Source organism: Puntigrus tetrazona, chromosome 13, assembly GCF_018831695.1.
Source record: "Puntigrus tetrazona isolate hp1 chromosome 13, ASM1883169v1, whole genome shotgun sequence".
In the NCBI taxonomy this organism is placed as follows: Eukaryota; Metazoa; Chordata; class Actinopteri; order Cypriniformes; family Cyprinidae; genus Puntigrus; species Puntigrus tetrazona.
The window spans coordinates 23,546,850-23,567,969 of NC_056711.1; the positions used below are offsets into that span (position 1 = coordinate 23,546,850).

A 21,120-nucleotide genomic window follows, 5' to 3' on the forward strand; every position below is an offset into this window, starting at 1 on the left:
GATTGTCTTATCAAATATAGAAAAATGTAAATGTGTGCTGGAAAATGTTCCGTAAAACATGTATTAAAGATGTCTTTTTCTCGCCCACAGCTTTTGATGACATCATTAACGAGCTGAGTCGCATCGCTGGTGTGTATGACATGTATCATCATGCTCGTCATTTGGTTCTCCAAAGCCAGCATGTCTTTTACTCATGTTAACATTGAACTGATTTTAAATCGTCTTCCACCCTTCTCTCATCTTCTCTATCCATGGAGTCTAAATCTGGTCATCTAACTTAAAATGACCCAGAACTTCAATTATGAACTTTTTATGGTTTCCCATAGTTCATTTTTAGTGCTGTGCTGGAGCTGTCAGGGTCTTGGTGATGAATTGTATGACTGTAACCCAAGGGTGACTCTGATACTCTTATGCTTAAAAAGCATGCCTTGTTGATTTGGTGTTTAAGCGATTCTTCTGAAAACACATCCAGATTAAAAAAAGAGCATGAATAAGCTTAACGGTAAAGCCATCTAATAAAAATTCAGATACACAGTAGACGGAGATGCTATTATATCACAATTTTATAAAACTAATTTCACGCTTTCAAACGTAAGCTGTTAGTTCACAAAGATTGTTAGAAACATAAGTTCAGTCAAGCGTGTCCAAACTTTAGACTGGTAAAATATGTGATAATTTAAGCAACGTATGTAATTTTTCCGCTTTGTGATGGATCCATTGATGAGACTGCTTAAGTTAAGCAGGGCTGAGATCGTACAATACCTGAATGGGAGGCCTCCTGGGAAAGCTAGGTTGCTTTTGGCGTTAGAGAGGCCGGCAGGGGCTGCTCTCCCTGTGGTCCGTGTGGGTCCTGATCCCCCAGTATTATACATCATCTGCACATGACGCTTTAAGCTGCGTTGTCACAGGAACATCCCAGCTGAAGATAATGAGGAAATTACATTGCTCCTTTTGACAAGTGCATTTCAAACAACTAAATAATGACACAAACGTGCTCTGCTCACTTCAGAGTCCCCACTAACAAGAGGATAAGGATGATCACTTTGATTTGGAAAATGCCTGTGAACCGTTCGGTACACAATACGAGTATAGTTGCATGCTTAACACTGTCATAAAGCATCGTCTTTCAGGTGAGACGTTAAACCATGGTCCTGACCCTCTGTGGTCATTAAAAATCCCACGACACTCATTGTAAAGAGTAAGAGTAAAAATCCCTCCACTGGCCCTTGTCAGTCATGGCCTCCTAATATTTCCCACCCACCTGACAAGATTTTATTCAATGTTCTTATCATTTTTTGCCATAAAAGAAACATTTATAATTTGTCCCATATACAATGCATTCTGGGTGTTATTTTTTAAAACATTAATTATGTTTCTGATTCAGAAATTTGCGTACACACTATTAATGTGTACTACAGTGGTTGACCAATTCCTTGCACTTCTTCAGTTTCATTTGTACTAAAACAAGTCTTAATCTTTCACCCCAAAAAACCCTAAACAATAAAATCCCAACAGTAACAATATCATTTTGAAGAGTAAAACGCTTGTGCATTGTAGCTGGGTGCCTACTTGAAAATCTTTGCATAAATAGTAAAAGAATGTCAGCTTTAACACATGGTGAATCATAGCAATGCAGATTTTTGTCCAACAAGCCTGTGTTGGTGAATTTTAAGATCTCTTTCCTCCTTTTTTGGACCTGGACAGGATCCAGCGCCTCTGAGTTGTCGATTCAATGCACTGCGGAGGGCATTATGCTTCAGTGCCACATGAAATATTACACCGAGGAGATGAAGATCCATTGGAAACAAAAGTATGCACATTTTCCACTTTCATTTGAAATGATTTCCTAGAATAAAAAAAACATACACAAATACCCTTGAAAATGAAACGCACATGCCTCTGCATGTCCCCAGGCATGACAACGACTCTACATGTAAACATGATTTTCTGATTTTGGTCCATAGTTTTGTGTTGGTTCAATGTGAGGTGTACAAAATAAATGATTATTGAACTACAGGAAATTGCAAGAATAAAGATTCTGCCTTGTTCCTCGCTCTGTTGTCGACACAAAACAAATCATTCTGATTGCAGTTGCCTAATGCTCTGCCCTGGAGGTGATTCAGTAGCATGTGAAATTCTAACGTAGTGAGAAAAGCCTCTTCCTGCTCGCATGGCTTCTCAAATCCCCCGTATTAGCATTTTGAAGTGGCTATTCTGGGTCTTTCCTCCCCCTGTTGCACGTTTTGAATCACACGCAAAACAGGTATTAATGCAGGGGAAATTTCACATGCAGCGCAACACAAAAAAACACCCACCGTGTCTAATTTTACACTAGGGACATGCTAATTTGACGCCCCACTTGAAAACAAAGGCATGTCTTACATTTTGAGACCATTTACTCTATGGAAAATGAGCAAACAATTGATCTTAAAAAGGGATCGGGATTAAACATACCTTTGTTTTAACATGTGAAAAGCATGCATGGGACTTTATTGGTTTTGCTATTCTCTCAGTGATGAAGAGATAATAATCGGTTCTCTTGCATTCGCTTACTCTTTGTACTTCAAGGGATTCTAAAATCGCTGCATCGGAAAGGATGAGAATTGGTGGCAACCCAGCAATGGCAACTTTGGAGATAGTCGAACCGACTGATAAGGATAAAGGGATGTACACCATTGAGATTGTGGATCTCGAGAAGACGCATTCTCGTACCCTGGACTTTTCCGGACAACGTGAGTTAAAAAAAAACAAGCCTAAATTAATTTCAAGTCAAATTATCATCAGTATTATTGCTTATTAAAAGGAGCAACATACACTATAAACTTAATTCATTCAACTACAAGCTCTTTAGCGCAATGGTAACCACAAAAATGTAACTGAACATTAAATAGGTCTTTTTCTTAGCAAAACACATAAAATAACACGTCTTAGGAAAACTAAAAATCTGTTAATGTTACAAAAAGTTAACCAAATTAAGCACACCTCAGATGTACATATTTAGATTGGACATAATTAAATTAAGGAAAAACTAAATGTTTTGCAAATGCTAAATGCAATTATGTAAATTCATTAACCTTAAATACAATTCATGCTGTAACCTTACAGACAAAAAAACCCTCATTGTTTAATTTTACTGGTCAGAGAAAGGGTTGTGAATAGTCACAGGAAACTAAGTTATAATTGTTTTGGCATGAAACAACCTTGACTAAACGTTATAATTGGACCTCGGGGGGAATATATGCAAAATGTATGCAAGATGTATGATGCCTTTAAAGGGGAGCGTTGTGGAAAAAGAACCCAATTACATCTGAACTTAATTGAGTATCAAGTGAAATGCTTCAACAACAGCTCAAACTGTTTTAACCTCACTAGCAGAATCGGCATTAATGAGAAAAACACATCAATGCTGGAGGTGATGGCAAGACTGTCATGTGAAGTGTTTTGTCTATTTTTAAAGGCCTTTTTCACTCCAAAACACTACTCTACAGGGAGTTATATCAAAGATGGTCAACTCAAACTCGTGTTCTGCCGTTGATCCTGTGTAGATGTGTTTATAATTGGAAGTAAAGGCCAGTGTTGCAGCTGCACACACAGGAAATGTATTTAGGGAAATCCAGGGATGAAAAAAATGCTGTCATAGTATCAAAGGTGCAGATACTGGCAGCAGTTTCAGTTAGTCAACAGACTGTTTGATGACAAACATAATCAAGGGCTGGTATCTGACAGGTCATGCGATTTGCCGAATGGTGACAGTAATGAGTAGGAGAAGAAGAGCTATTTCCAGCCAAGCAGGAAAACAATGCTATTAAAATAATGAGAGCTGATTTTCTTTTTATGCCATGCCTCCGGGACAAGACGCGGTGAATAGAGAGACAGTGCTGTTTTCCTTTTTTTTTTTTTTTTTTTTTAAATTGTATTCATGTTTTATATGCTCTTAACTTTTATTTATTTTTTTTATCCCCCTCCTATAGTCTACGACAACGCCTATGCAGAATTCCAGAGACTCAAGTAAGATAACCAGTGCATAAGACCACCACATGGCTTTCCACGTCCTAAATGTTTAGAGATGCAAAGCATGTGAGCTGTACGTCAGTGTTTGGGTTAAATATTAAGCTCTTCTAATGAACTCAACATTGCTATTCTTCTTCTGCCCTTCAGAGCGGAAGCATATGCTGAAAAGAGTGAGTACACTCAATCACTCCCAACACTCTCGGGGGTCCTGCTTTGATATGTAATTATATTCCTAAAATTAACTTTGTGATGTTTTCATTGTCAGATCGTGGCAAAGTGGTTGGTGGTCTTCCCGATGTGGTGACTATCATGGAAAAGAAGGTTCGTCTAAGCTTGTTATATGAAAGTCCATAATCTAGTGCAAAACAGATCACAATGCATAAAATAATTGAATTCTGATCTGGCTTCTCTTTGAAGAAAATCATTTTAAAAAGACTCTGCTTGTTTACTGGACGTTCTCTAACTAAAGGTGCATTCTGGAATTCTTTTTAAACAAATTTCGCAGGTGTTCACATGAATGCTGGACATTTGTTGACTGCTTCCTTATCCAATAAAAAGGGGATGGGAAGTTGGCACAATTTATATTTGTCTATAAACTTAATTTCAGGAGTTTAGGCAACAGCCTTTGGATCAATAGGTTTTTAAGATTATAAGAAACTAATTGAGCTAAGTGTGTCCAAACTTTTAGTCTTTTACTCTGCCAAATGGCGTGTCTAAGCTTGATACGTGTTTGCTTGAGGTTAGCGTGGTAATAGCTTAGTGACCTTGTCTATCTGAAGTAGCAACCAATCTTTCAACTGCAATGTTTTGACCACACCAGTAAAGCTGGTAAACTCAGTAAACCTAGGCATTTTGGCATGATATGAACAGGATTAATTTAAAATTTACTTTTTACATAAAGCAAACTGAAATGGCTACTAATTAACTACTAACTAATTAATCCCATTGATTAGTTTTGTGACCCATAGACCCATAGACTTCTGGTGACTTAGAAAGTCTTACTGTAAACCAAAAGTTAATCTACCTAAAAAAAGTAGTCACATATCAAAAGGATGTAAATTACAGTACTTTTTACATTCTTGTAAGTGCCAGATTAAAATTTTGGGTTACTCTCTGTTAGCTAGTAGCTTATTAGCTTGCATATTACTTATCATCTTGCCTGTTTATTAGTACTTATGGTCATATAGAATGCTATGTGCTTATATTTTAGATCCCTTAATACTACCCCATACTTAACATAATTTAACGACTACCTTACTATTAATAAGGAGAAAATTGGGGCAAAAAGTCAAAGTTAATACATAGATAATAGTGATAATTGTCCCCCAAACTAAAGTGTGACCAAATTATGCACTCCACGTTTCCGCCTAGAAACCCCCAGAGCATTGGCCTCCATAGACAAACATTGAAAGTGCTTTGCTGTACCCATGGCTTTTATTTGCTATTAGAAACAAGCAATGAGACAACATATTTTTTCTGTGGTAATGTTGTCAATGGACCTAAACTTGTATTGCACCCAGAGCATTCCTTTCAGCCTTTCAGGAGAGCTGTAGCCAATGAATTAGTGATCAGTATTGCCCCAGGCAGTCTTGCCGGTGAGCGTCGTTCCGCGGCTCTTCACTTCAACCCTGGGAGTGTGCGCTGGAGGGCGTCATACTCCTCTGCTCCCTGAGATCCTTGTCTATTGTCTTCGTCCTCATAATCCATTGCTTGCAAGAAGCAAGAAGTCATCTTGGGGAATATGGTGTATTCTGCCAGTGAAAGGATATTGGTGGGATTAGGATTTGTCTGAATAGTTGATGCTGGAAACAGCCTGCATCCTTTTCTCTTTCAGATCAAATAAACATAGCAGGTCAGTGGCTCTCGGATCCATTAAAGCAAACATGAGGTGAACTCATGTGGGAGAGGAGACCTTTCACATGATGATCTGCAGAGGTCACGTACACAGGGGGCTTCCAGTGAGAGCTCCCTGCCGCAGGGCTTCGTACTGTATATCTGAGTTTTCATTGAGCTGCTCTTCTCCCTAAAAAGCCCAGACGATTCACTTTGTTGAAATCTTTCGTTTCTGTGAAATATGTCATACAAATGCGTTAAAATGGAATAGAATCAACATAAATCCAAATTTTTTTATTTATGTTGACACGTAGAAGCTAGAAAACATTTGTTCTGTTTTACACTGTAAAATTCTAAAATGTAAAAATGTCATTATTTATGCAGTAATTTAAAGAAATGGCCACAAAAATTGTCTTAAGTCACATAAGTATATTTGTAGCAAATGCTAAAAATATTTTAGATGGTAAGTAAAGATCTGGGGCCTCATTTATAAAATGATGCGCAGAAACCATCCTAATTTTTTTTCTTACGATAATTTTCCCAATATGCATATTTGCGATTCATAGAATGAACGTACGAACAGAAATTGTGTGTACGTAATTTGCTCTTTTAGATGTGAAATCTATGAATCACAAATGATCTTGAACTACGTGCAAATAAATGGTTTCAACTCTCTGCGTAAAGAACTCCTAATTGATATCATTAACAAAATATCATAACTTACAGCTTACATTTTCAAAAACCTGCAGTACTCCCACAATAAAAAGTGTGTACATCTGCTCGGACCCAGAGGTGATGCTGAGCACTTTTCCACATCAAAGATCATATGCACACTAAGTTATACGCACTTTTTACAAATGAGGCTCTATGTTCTGTCAAGATATGTGCAAATTTCCTATAAATATATCAAGACTTAGTTTTTGATTAGAAATGTGCATTGCTAAGGACATCACTTTAGTGAATTTACTGATTAACTGAATATATATTTTATTATCTGATTATAAATATTCTCAGATATTTATATGTCTTGGGCAAATATTGTCCTATACTAACAAACCATAAGCTTTTTTTAATCTACATTTATTTTTATTTACCCTATCACTGGTTTTCTGGTCCAGGGTCACATATATAATGTACACATGCAAATATATATATATGTGTGTGTGTGTGTGTGTGTAAAATATCAAGTATTTTTAAATCTAAATATATTTTATACATTTATTCTAACAATAATTGTTAAAGAAAGATACATAGGATTGTTAGCTGCCATTGCACCATCAGAATATCATATTATCATTCAGAATTATGTGCATCTGCTTAACGTAGTCATGCTGTTTCTCTTATTTATGCCTTTAGCATGATAATGACAACCTACTTCCACTGAGAATGCTTTTACATTAAATATGCGTTATGCATTTTTTTTTCTTCTGCAGACTCTGAGTCTGACCTGCACAGTCTGCGGTGACCCCAAGCCTCTGGTCAGCTGGTCTAAGAATGATCAAGAAGTAGAACCCAGCGATCAGTACGTCATTGCCATGGACTCGGGCAAGTTCGCCAGTCTCACTATCAAAGGCGTGTCCCTGGAGGACTCTGGCAAATACACCATGACGGTCCAAAACAAGTACGGCGGCGAGTCGGTGGACATCGTCGTCAGCGTGTACAAACACGGCGACAGGGTTCCGGACATCAAACCCACACCCTCACCCAAGAGGATCATGCCCCCCACGGTTCCTATCGTAATTCCCACTGCCAAGTCTGCCACCCCTGCCCCTGCCCCTGCCCCTGCGGCCAAGTCTCCAGCTCCTCCCCAGAATCCCAAATCCTCTGCTCCGCCCCGTGGCATGAAGTCCCCCACTCCTGCCAGGAAGAAGTAACAGCATAACCCTTGCCTCTCGTTCACCCCAACAGCACAAAAACAACTACATTTACATTTCTGGTAGGAAATACCAGTGTTTGCAAGGCAGCAAAGGATGATTGGGTTTAGGCTTTGGTTTGGAGTAAACATAACACCATTTTGTCGCCATCATGTCACAAGGCACATCTTGTTTGTTTTTTTTCCACAATAGTTTATTATATGGCTATAAAGGAGTGCTTTTTCTGATTTTAAACTCTTTGTCATAGTGATAAATAAAGAATGCAAAAACATTGCATTTGATATCGTATACTGTCTAATAGGTATTACATTTGAAACCTACTTCATGCCCATCAAAACAGTATGCTCTGTACATAATTATTAACAAAAATGACCGTATTTTTACTGTCTTGTGGCTCACAAGCATTCATTTTGTTACTTCACTGACATTTAGATGGCCAGAGGCCTCATTTATAAAGTGTTGCGCAGAAACCATCCTAAATTTGATCTTGCAATCATTTTTCCGATGTGTACGTGCGATTCAAAGAAAGAGTGATCGCATGTACATGTATCTCAGATGTGAAATCTGTGAATCGCATATGACCTTGGAACTTGTGCACAAAGGAATGGTTTCAGCTCTCTGCCTTATAATTGACTCTAAATTAATGTCATTAACATATGAAATATCCCCCAATCATCAAAATGATTAACATTTTCAAAAACCTGCAATACTACAGTAAAAGGTGCATACTTCTGCTCAGACCCTGACGTGACTCTAAGCACTTTTTTTCCACGTCAAAGTCGGTTTTTTATAAATATGAGCGAGGGCGTACACACTCTACGATCAAATCTGTGCATATGCACGCTTTGGCGGAAGAAGTAAATATTAATAGTTTTTGCCTGCTATTTTTCTGATACTATGAGTTCGGACGCTACTACTCAATACTACTACTACTATTTTTAACTGTGTTGCTCTGTTTGTTTGAACTTATACATAGCAGCTTGACACTTCAACTTTTGCACAACCGATGTTGTGAGTTTTAAGGAGGTGATATTTGTCTGACCAGTAAAATATGGCTTCAGCAAAACTGATAATACAATTCTGCCTTATAGCAATAAGCTGAAAAATATTTGTATATGGTTAATAACCAATAAATAATTAATGCAAATAAATAAACAAACAAACAAATCAACAGTTTTAACATATACATTTATTTGTAACATTATCATATTATAAATTAAAATAAAAACTAGATTATTTGTGCGCCATTAGCTAATTAAATGAGCATTAGATGATGGCGAAGTGAGCATGCACGAATAAAATCCACTTCGAAATCTGTAACATCAGCAGACATATTGCGCATTGCTCAAATCCAAACAGGAATATTTGAGCTGCCTTGCAAACACTGTAATTGAACTGTAGTGCATAAATCGTTTAATAATAAAAGTAGAATTGAAAGTAGGTAGTATTTTTCACCCCAGATGCATCATGGTATCATAAAATGAGCAAGCATCTAGTATGAAAAGAAAGAGAGTAGGAAGTATGTGTGAGGGAGGGTGGGGCAAGTTATATTTAGAGCCACGAGAAAATGTGTGAAACAGTTTGTCATCTGGGTTGCCTAAGCTGAGTGGGCCTCTAATGAATTTGGCTCCCTCTCCCCCGAGGTGCTTGGGGGAAAAGCTTTGATGTTAGTTTATTAAATCTCTGTTTAAAAGCTGCTCTTTCAGTTAGCCACTGAGGCTTTTTTTTTTTTTTTTTTTTTTTGCTTTCTCCGGTGGATGGATGACCTGAGAGCGCAGGACCTCCACTTAGCCCCCAGCGGCAGCCACGAGACCATCAAGCGCTTCTCTCAACCTCATCTCACGTCCTCGCCTTTTTCTCTTGGTTTTGTGTTAATAAAAGAGTTGGAAATCACTGGCCGCGTCGTCCCTGCCTTTACACCGTACACAAACAACACACACACGGACGCTGATAGTAAAATATGAATGTGATTACAGAAGCTACTGGCCAATCTGAAACGCATCAGCACTTTTCTTCGGCTCTTGGGCCAGTTGTACTTCACAAATCATTTCATGTATATGGAACACCTAGCTCGGGGTGCTTGGCTGCCAAGAATGCACCACTACCCTCTAATTCACAAAGCATGACTTGGCAATTTGGGGTGCCTGGCAAAACTCCAATCAGAATCACTTTTACCTCTTTTGAAATAAATGCATTTGGTTTACAGAAGCAGTAAAGTGAAATTCAAAAAAAAAACGTACTTTATTGAGTTAGATAACAAACAATTAAACCAAGTGGACAAAAATTGCTGCTAGATCTTTTCGCTTTTCTTCATCAGTTTTGTTCATTGACTTTTAATTAACTGCGTGCCGGGGATTTTTAGTGGAGTTATGAAGTGAGTTCTCCTCAAGTTCACACGGGGTGTACTGCAATTCATCACAGTAAATAAGAACATGATCCATCAATGCTTCGCAACTACAAAGTGGTACTTTGAACAGTACATCTATTGTTTTAATATATGAAACGCAACACGCTTTTTTGTCAAGTGTTGGGATGAAAAGTGCGTTTGTGATGTCTTTCTATCAAATAAATGCCACTTCTTTTGATGTGCTATAAGGTTAAAACATTTTTGGGTAGGATTAACTGTTAATAAGAAACGGCTATTAACGCTGGGTTTTGAAGTACTACTTGAAATAGTAGCACTGCTATTTAGGCTAGTTTCTTCCATCCCTTGATTTTTATGTAATAAAACAAAACTGAGAACCCAATTCTGCATTTTAAGTCTGCTGTGCAAACTTTTATTGACATCGCCGTATCTATGTTCCCAGTGTTGCTTTTCAGAATTTGGCTCCTCCTATAATATTTAAATAATGAGGTCATATTTTTTAATACTAACAAGCAGTGGCACTGCCTAATTTTTTTTCTGATTAAATAACTTTAATAATCAGTTCAGTTCAATGGGCATTTGATTGAAATAATTAAAAAGTAGAACATTTAAACTTGTTTTGATTTCGAACGTGACTTTAATTAAAATGTGAAAATTTAATCAGTGGAATTATTTGCTTTGAACTCACAGATTTCTATGGCAACACACGATCTCTACAAATCCCTTCCAAGACACGAGGCGCATCAGTTTATAATTTTATGCGACAGAAAGCATTGACGATATCGCGTGCATCCTGGAAATGCCATTGCTGCATGATAGATGATCCGCAGTGAATTCTAATGGAGTCATTGTTGCAGTTCTGTTGCTGACCAGTGCTTGCACGGCAGACTGACCACCAAACATAGATCTGTGAGACCGAACACCACATGGTGGCACTGGTGTCCCATTACGAAATCTCTGCACCCTGCTGTCACCCAATAGAAGAAAAAAGACACAATACCAGGTTACTGGGCTCGGTTATACACTTCGATTTCCAGTGAGAAAGCAAACCACAAAAGTATGTAATGTGGACAAAATAAGGTCCCTCTAACACCGTAATTCAGTGGGTTTGATGAATCAGTGTGGGGAACATGATGGAACACAAAGCATTACGTGACAGGACTGGACAATATATAGCTGAAAAAGAGCAGTATTTGATTTGAAATCAAAGGAAATACAGTTGAAATACAGCTATTAATATAGCTTCAAACTAAAACACAGCTAAATGTATTACTTATTTTATCAATTAGGACTTTAATAACTTACACGCACTTACATAGCAATGCGAAGCAATAAAAAAACGACTATATTTTACAACTTATCTTCTCAATGCATGTAAAATAGCACACTAAAACTTCTGTGAATGTTGCGTGAGGACGCAAACGCAAAACTGAATAAGAAATTTGATTGGTTGGATTTGATTTGATTTGATTGATTGAACGTACTGGTTTGAACCCATTCAAGGCAGTGAATCAAATTTAATAATCATTTTTAACACAATATCTGCTTCTGGTCTTAAGGATGTGTCACATGTTATTTACCAATGAGTTGAAAAACTGAGCAGTTCAGTTGTACTTTCGGAAATTCAATTTATTGTATTTCGGCTTTATTTCAAATGGATCTTTCCTTTTCTTTAGTGTGTACTGTATGTGTTCTGAATCAAAGATACTAAAACATCCATTAAATGTATCTATAATAATATAATAAAAATAATTGTGATCCTAATAATAATAATAATAACAATAATAGCCCTGAGTAAATGTCAATTTGAGTAAATTGTGGTTTTATTTTGAAAATTTTTTAATAAATGTTTTTAATTCTTTTAATATTTTTTTCTTTTATTGGTCGGTCACTCAGCATTTATTCATTTAAGAGCATGCTTAAAAATGATTTTTCTTCCTGCTAAATGCATTCTGAATAACCGGCACGTAAATAGAAAAAGTTATAACTCCAGTGTTTCATTGAAGAGCCCCTTGGGAATCCCACAACAAAAATATACATAATACATAATAGAATCTGAGACTACTTTGAAGTAAAGAAAGTTTGCTATTGTTATCACTGCCGAGTGCACACAGCATTTTCACTGGCAGATAATCTGAGTGTGGGTGAGCGTGCTTTGAAGATGTGCTAGCTTCCACTGCACTGAGTAAAAAAGAAAGCCATGCCAACAGAAAATGTCTAGATTCTTATAAACACGAACGGCTGCCTAAAATGTGAGTGGTAGCGCTGTGAGGCTTGTCAGCCGTTCGCACTACACCGCGTTTCATTAACAAAAATTAAAAGTTGCTCTCAAACTTTCTCTCTTATCTTTCGCGGCCTAAATTCACTCTCCTGTCCGTTTATACCATCAAGCGGAAGGGTCTTATTCATGTGCATTTAGCGCGAACATCTGAGGAAACAAAATGCATTCAATCTTTCTACACCAGGGGTGTCAAACTCAATTCCTGGAGGGCCGGAGCCCTGCAGAGTTTAGATTCAACCCTGCTAAAACACATATACTATGTATGTCTGAAGTACTTGATTAGCTGGATCAGGTGTGTTTAATTAGGGTTGCATCTAAACTCTGCAGGGCTCCGGCCCACCAGGAACTGAGTTTGACACCCCTGTTCTACGCTGTCTTTACAGCTTGTGTGTTGTTTGGACGTCCTACACTATTGGTGAATTTAACATGGCTTTTATCATCACTAACCTGAAGGATAGCTCAGATCAGTGCATGATTCAAGATGTTATAGACCTAAGATATATTGTTAAAGCGCGTTTTATTTGCTATAACCAGGAGATGAAGATATTTTTCTTACTTCTTTTTTGTCTTGGTGTAAGAGAAATGTCCATAAATTGATTTGAGAAGAAAATTGTTTATAAATAAGCTATTTTTAGCATTCTCGTTCATCTTAAATTGTTTTATGTTTCCTCACGGGAACTAACAAATCACCTGAGCTGAGTGTCATACAACTAATATTCTAAACCCTCTAAACTCTAAAAGAACAACACCAAGTTGAGAGCGATGGTTAAAGTATATGGGTTAATTTGACCCAATTTGGTTGATTATTTTTCATAATCAGTTACTGAACAGTGTTGGGAGTTGGGAATGTGGATGTGAAAGAACAAGTTAAGCATGATCAGTCTTCGAATGCTGACACCACTTTGTCCACATCTGTCTTGGTGACATCAACATGTGTGAGAAGCAGACGAAAACTAATCGAAACTAAGAGACGAGAGAACTTTGAATCTGTCTGCAGAGAAGACCGTGTTCATTTAAAACTTGAGGGTTTTGTCTGAGTGTTTTTCCTCGCCCCAAAATCACTCAAGCAGTAATCAGTGACTGGTAAACAGGAACCGAGAAAGCCAAAATATTGTTTGAGACGAGTGATTAATATGCTTTAATTGTGCCTATTCTCTATAATACACACTTTATTTCTGGCTGTCAGTGTTCATACAGGCTTTCAGTCTGTGCGATTCTCAGCTTGGACCCAAAACTGAACTTTTTTGTGCTGTATTGTTGTAAAAAACTAAATAAAATAACAACATAAAATGTAATTATAACAAACATTTACATTGGACAAACAATAATGTTGTCCCAGTTCTTCGCTATGGAAAAATTAAAGGGAGAAACATTGTCAATCTATACAGTATTTTATTGGACAAAATTGTTATTTGCTCAATAAATAAGTGTACAGTACATTTTACATCTGTTAAATATCTGTTAAACACACAGTTATATAACAGTTTTGGTTTATAGGACCGTTAGAGCGAATGTTGCAATGTGTGGCATGTCAGCTGATCATTTCAGACAGAGAGAGCATCATCATTGTTGCTTTTTAAAGCGCACAACAAAAAAATGCATGATTTTTTACAAAAAACCCAAGCTTTAGTGTCACTTTCTGAAGAACCTGATGACTCAAATCGCTCGATCAACGTAGAATTCAAATGCTTTTTATTCCGAAACCACAAGACAGTGAGGTCCAATCGTAGCCTTCGTTTAGCAACTACAAACCTGACGGTTTAAGAGACGCTCACTTAAAAATATAGAAGAAACACTGTCTACGTGTGCATATGTGTGTGAAAGGAACAGATCGTCTCACTGTAGCGATTATCTGCCTTTCTGGACTGAGAACATGCAAAATGTAAAATGTGTCCTCTATGTTGAGTGGTTTTCAAAACTGAGTTAAAGGAATAAGGAAATTAGGATGAGATTCACCCACCGTGAAAGAGAATGACACATAACAACCGCATAGCATGACAAATGACTGACTTCACAGAGTTATGCAGCATTCAGGTTTTACGCTTCCCAGCACATTTGAAATATAATGACATTTTCTTATTTGTAACTCGTTGTCCTTGAACAAATTCACGAAATGCGTTAGATTCCCAAACGAGAACGGCTACTACTTTTACTGGGATTTTTTCGTTTTACTTATTTATTTCCACAAAACTGCTCGTTAACCACCCGGACCTCTTCCAGACTCCAGGTGTGTATGACAATCAACTGTCTCTGCATCTCGGCTACTATCACGACGCACCATTAAACTTTTATGAATCCCCACGATTCCCCAATTGATAGACTTTTCCTTCTTAACTGCATAAAGAGAACTGATTTCAAAAGGTCCATTCTTGCCCCAAGCAATGCTTGTCATCAAGCAAACTTAGAAAATGAGAAGATAATGATGAGAATTATGAACGGATAATGAAAGGGATATAGCTTGAAAATACATTTATTAACAAAATGATATGCAAAACTATTATGACACGTTATAAATTCTTAAAGGCGAAATGTGTTTCTATCCTACAAGCAGAACTAATTTTCATTCTAGGTTTAAACACACAATTTTCCGTTGCCATTGTTTTCTTTCTTTTGTGAGTCATAAAAGAAGATCTTTGGCGGAATGGTTTAACAGTTTTGTTTTTCACAGAGGCTTGGAATATTGCACAGACTTTTACGGAATACTTTTATGCTATTATCATAGTGTTTTGGAAACATAAATCAGTTCTTCTGACTTTTTTTTTTTCCTTTTTATGAGAATGATGTCATGACAACCCCAGTCCTTCACATGCGCGTATGCTAATGTTGACCGGGCCAAGCATCTTAAATTCATATATTATCAATTTCTTTCTTTGCACAGTTTCAGGCCAGTCCACAAATGTATTTCGAGAGTGGCACAAGTAGCTTTCAAACTGCATTTCAAACCAATTGAAATGAATCAACAGTAGTTCAATGGTGCACACCACTCATGCCATCCAGAGGATTTGATCCCAGAACGCTATTGGAAATATGCCAGAAACTGAGTTCCACTTACACGCCTCTGGTTTCTGGTTCCCCCCATAGCGAAACCCCTGCTCAGCGCTTCAGAAAATGCTTTCAGCGTTAATAACATCAGGGGGATACTAAAACAACGTACAAGAGTAAAGATTCCTCTCCTTCTGTCCCCTTATTTTAGAATAACCGAAAGTCTTGGAAAGAATATTAATTATTTATGCTGAATTTCACAAGCTTGAGAACTGTGTTTGGTCTTTTTTATCAGAGTAAATATATTTATACACATGTTGAGCTCTGTACAGTGGCTATGCACAGAAACAGTATACTCATAACACAGCAGATGAATTCATTATTTATTCTGCAAAAAGGGGAAAAAAAGAAAAAAATGTCTGTGAAGCATTGATTAGAATAACCAGGAGGGAAGCTGAGCTGTGAATAGGCATTTAGTATTTAAAATAATTATTTCCATTTGGACCCATGGTAATATGCAAATTACAGTTTCAGGTTCAGCGAACCTTTCCATTTGTAACACAGAAGTCTACAGCGCGAATGCATTTTGCTTATCAGCTATTTATTCAGTTTTTTGTTTTTTGTTTTTTACCTAGAAGCAATTCCACATCACAATTTACTCTTGAAAAATAAAACATCCACTCAGGACAGAGAAAGAAAAGCTTTCTGTGCCAATAAATGGCAGATTGATAAGCGAACAAATAAACAGACAAGTAGACCAGCACCTCAGTCAATTAAACAGGTTTTAGAAGGACCCCAATTAGCATTTTGGCTGCATGTATATGAATGTTATTTGAGACGGGAAAGTCATTACATCAGCAGCGCTGCTCAGACAATTCAAATGCTCAATTAATGTCAGAGTATATAAAATAATGAATTCATTATTACAGCAAAAAAAAAAAGGATTAGGGTGAAAGCTGTCAAGAAAAAGCCTCAAGTGACTCGAAAAATCAAAAGGAAAAAAAACAAAAAGAAGAAATTATATATAAATGAAGCTTATTTTTAGAAGCATCATTTTTTTCCACATTTTTCTTTTCCATTCCCCCACCTCCCATACATTTACTTGCATAAAATCATGCATTTGTATAACAGCAAAGAATCTATTTCAATTTAATTCTGAAATTCAAGTATTTTAAGCAAACTTGAAATAAAATAAAATTATAAATAACTTTATTATATTCTGCATTACAGCTACTGTAATGCAAAATGCGCTCATTTGTCATAAAAAAATAAGCATGCAAAACACAACGGTCAAAAAGGAATTAATTTGCTTTATGCAAAATGTATACTTTTTTTGAAATATGACCAAGAAATTTTCTTGACAGGCTTATGGAGAGTCACCCATGAGACAGTAACATGTCATGACATTAACATATTATTTAGGTTCTTCTATATGGAATGAAGTACACTGGAGGAAAAGGGGGGAAAGAAAAAAAAAACAATCTAGCTACTCAGTAATTGTATCTGAAATGTAAATTGAGAAAACCTCCCACGAGTAATCTTATTACTGCGAGAAAAGAGAATTCATCAGATGAAAACCATTAAAAGGTGAACAATCAAAATAAGCATTTAATCATATGCAAACATGTTTTCCATTGTTTCCAAGTGACTTTATTTAAAAGCTTATCAAACAAGAGGTTTTTAATAAGGCATACGGCGTTCAGGGTGTACTTGTTGTGTAAGAGTCCAAGTAAATGTTCATGTTGCATCTTGTACAGATCATTTGCATTTCCTAATTGATTGGCCATATGGTTGCCAAATATAATACAGGTATAATTTCCCCTGGTATGAAAACTCCTTTATGTTGTTCTTGCATCCTACATCTTTATTTATATACACTTGGGTCTTATGCAAATTCTTACATAAATGTCACAGATAAGACTACAAAAGATCATTATTTACTTCATATAAATAATAAAATACAAAAACAAGACAAAATATTGTATTATTTTTCTCAATCATGACAAAAAATATTATCTATATTGCTCACAGTTTAGTAAGGGGACTATTAACTATTAACAATGACTTTTGTCTCAATATATTCCTAATTTGAAGCTCATTAACAGTAAGGCAGTTGTTAAGTTTGTAGAATTAGGGATCAAAAATATGCCTATGCGGGATAAGGCATTAATAAGAGCTTTGTAAGTACCAACAAGAGGCCAATATGCTAATAATAGACATGCTAATGAACAATTAGATCATAGTAAGACAGATAGATAGACAGATAGACAGACAAATCGGATGTGAGATATGAAGAAGTCTATTTTACTGACAGGGAATCATAATGTAGGCAGACACAAACCATATTTAGACTGCTTCTGGTCGCAGGGGGGTCTTACTGCTCGGCTTCATGAGCCCACCACACCCAGTGGAGCGAGATAACAGCAGTGCCTTCCGGGGTGTGCCAATCAGCCCTGCCATGCTCAGAGAGGCCACCTTGGGTGAGCTCTAACAGCACCTGCCAGTAGAAAAGCTGTCCTCATGTCTGGCCTGGCTAGGCGCCCATTACGACCAATCTCCCATGGTTACGGCCCCTCCAATCTGACAGCACTCCCACTCCAGGAACAAAGGGCCCCCACGCCAGGTGCTCAGAGCTCACCATCTGCAGAGCTACACCTAATGACCGCCTTTAGTTGATCATTTGGTGTTTGGTCTGTGCATGAAACATCAAACATCAATTAAAGGTGACAGAAAATCTTTCGGAGTTTGAAGTGTTACGGTCAACAAGAAATCGACACTGAACCATAAGGACATGCTTTAAGAAAAAAATATTCTTTCTTAAAGCACGTCTTACAGGCCTTAGTCGAGGGCAGTGCCGTATTTAATTTCCGAAAGTGAAAAACGAAAACTAATATGAGGCTGTGAGGGATAGAAGTACAGTGCGATCAATAGATTGAACTGTTGTTTAACAGTAAAAAAAAAAAAATTCCTAAAGCCTTTTCATATACATTGAATGCAGGACTTGATGCAAGTATAACATCAAGCAAGCAATCTTGGTAGCACTTTATTTTACTCTTGCACATTACTACAATATTAGCTTAGTCTCATTCTATATCTTTAATCCTACATAATACCTACCACAATCTGATTTAAATTTCTTAAGACAAGAATTGTGTCTATAAAAAATTACAATAATAATAAAAAAATCAGTGGTTACCGTGGGAATCCTCAAGATACAGTAATTATCAAATGCCTTAAAACACAATAAATGAGTTGCCTTCTGTTATTCCTGAAATACCAAAAAAGAATCGCATGAATATTAATTATGAAAAGGTTTCCCCAAACTATCCTCCCATGTCGATCAAACAGATGCCTCAAACCCACGTAACTTTTATGTTAAACCATTTAAATGCAACTCAGATTTCCAAAATGTCCGCAAAATGTAAAAAGCAGGCCTATAGATACATTTGACACAGCTGATAGCCCATTCTAAAAACCAAACAAACAAAAGACAAACATTTTTCATACTTCATTCACAATTAAACAAAAACATAACCTAGATGTACTAGCAAAGACACTAAATAGATTAAACTATGGATTTTTTAAAAAATTGATTACTCCTGACAAGTGCTGCGTTTTTTAATATATATTTATTATCTATTTATTTATTTATTTTGGATGATGAATCGCAACAGCAAATTTTAAGCTCGTCAATATATAAAAGATGGGCAAATCAAAAAAGGCCTTCTCGGTGACTCTCGACAGGTTTGGCTGATGGTGTCAGTCGGAGTGTTATGTTAGACAGGTTTCGATCAGCTAGCAAAGCATTTTTGTACTTTATGTGAATGTGACAATTTAGTTGGCTTCACTAGCGCATGAAGTGCTCGTCTAAAATTGATCATTGATTTTTGTCTGTCATACAAGACTCAGATGACTTACCGACACGATTTTTCCCTTATGAGTTGCCTTTTGCTTTGCAATGAGACAGCCACACTCACAATGCAAGTGTAGTAAAACCAGAGACAGATTTTGGATGTTTTGGAAGTTTATGTAAGTTAGCTCTCTTGTAGTTTGAATAGCCTACTCATGTTTTGCATTTTGAAGGGCAGTTGATACGGCATTTTTTAAGGTGGCCGCTCTCAAGAAATGCTAAGGTGTTTTGAGTGGTTGCTAGGCACTTGCTATGCAGTGTTTTGAGTGACTGCTAGTCTATTTCTAAGACATTGTGTGGTCATAGGTGGTTGCTGAAGTACATATTTCTAGACAGATATGTTTTAAACATTATTTCTAAAGCTACAAAGAAGTACAGGCTATATATATCATCTTCTATAATTGCCTTTGGTCACCCAAGGGTACAACTCAGTGTCAAGATATTTTTCCAATATATTTTCTTGAAATCGCAGCATAAAAAGAAGTTTCATTCCCTCCAGTTTGATCTAAACATAATGTTTGTACCCTGCTGCTATGGAATAAGGTATCTCTATAAAAATCCCTGTTCTCTCAAACTCTCTAGTTCTCTCTCCATCTGTCTGTTTGAGACCTTGGGTTGTGTTTGGATGCATTTAAGATGCATTAGGGGTTGCTGTTTTTCAGCTTTTCATTAACTTTATAACATATGCTAATGACACTGTCTGTAAGACAACTTTGAAAACTTTTCGAAACAGCAGATTGTTCTATTAGCATACATGTCTATTTTGGATAGATTACGTGGCATTTATGCCATTAGCATGAATCGTTCTTATTTAGCCTTGCTTATATTGTATCTGGTTACTTTTTAATGTAATTCTTCGTAATATTGCATCACCAGCCTCTCTACTCCCTAACATTAAAGCTCTTATTTTGTCAGTGATAAATGGAGTTCCCGGGAAATGTGCTACATTGTAGATTAGTTCTGCCCCCACTTGTGTCATTTGTGACAATATGTTAAAGGTCTTGTTTTGAAATGGAATTTTTCAAACTGTGCGTTGCTCTTAGGCTTCTAATTATGATGATAGTATGGGGGACAGATTTGTCAATAATGATTGTGACTTGGTAACTTGCATGCAACACAAAGCAACTATAACAACATATTTGGGCACATTTGTGAATTTTATGCGCAGCTTAAGTGTCCTCAACAGTTAACTGTTAGTCTTTGGGTTTGGAATGATATCTTAAGGATATGATATTTGAATGCTTAGCTGACCCCGATTAGTTATTAAGTCAATGATTAACCATTTACAAAAAGAACTGAATCTATTGGAGCTTAGTCAAACAATAATTGCAAAATATCCAGTTAATTCTCCTTTATCTTTAATACCGAAGATGGTGTTTATTGTTCCCTTCACCTTCCAACCCCACTCAATACGGACGATGTATGTTAATATGTTTTATTATTAATACCGTATGCTTATAGTATAATATTAACGAGGCAATATTCTGATCATTTGTTTTGTGCGAGCTTGCACGCTTCAAAAATCAATTTGGAGATGAGACACTAGCATGTGCATGGCCTGAAAAATGGACCTCAGCTTTATACGCCAGCAACAACATACGCAAGATTTTCCCGCCTGAGACAATAATTGCATTATTACTCTGCGCGCTTTATTACTTTCATTAAGCTCATTTCCCTCGTGATGTATAAACGAATGCATTTCATACACTTATCAGAAATAATGTTTAGATCAGCAGCCCAGAAATTAAAAGAGCATAGAATAAATGAATATCGGACAGTTTAAACAATTCAATCGAAACCGGAATCGAAACGCGGGGTTATGTTCGCACAACTGCAAGTTGCAGGCTTGACAGGGAATGTTTGA

At 36.8% G+C, this 21,120-nt stretch overlaps 1 protein-coding gene across 2 annotated transcripts in view; it reads left to right on the plus strand.

Moving 5' to 3' along the window:
- The window catches only part of myom2b (myomesin 2b), a 35,998-nt gene extending 26,387 nt beyond the window's left edge, over positions 1-9,611 (plus strand). Inside the window, exons 30-36 of one of the 2 annotated variants that reach the window (XM_043254851.1) lie at positions 89-129; positions 1,705-1,810; positions 2,569-2,732; positions 3,972-4,008; positions 4,159-4,181; positions 4,277-4,332; positions 7,278-9,611. In XM_043254851.1, the coding sequence (XP_043110786.1) occupies positions 89-129; positions 1,705-1,810; positions 2,569-2,732; positions 3,972-4,008; positions 4,159-4,181; positions 4,277-4,332; positions 7,278-7,718 (868 nt within the window). In that variant the 3' untranslated portion in view covers positions 7,719-9,611. Of the gene's footprint in view, positions 1-88; positions 130-1,704; positions 1,811-2,568; positions 2,733-3,971; positions 4,009-4,158; positions 4,182-4,276; positions 4,333-7,277 lie in introns of those variants that run through there. The other variant, XM_043254852.1, reaches the window with a different exon arrangement.
- The last annotated feature ends 11,509 nt before the right edge of the window (positions 9,612-21,120 follow it).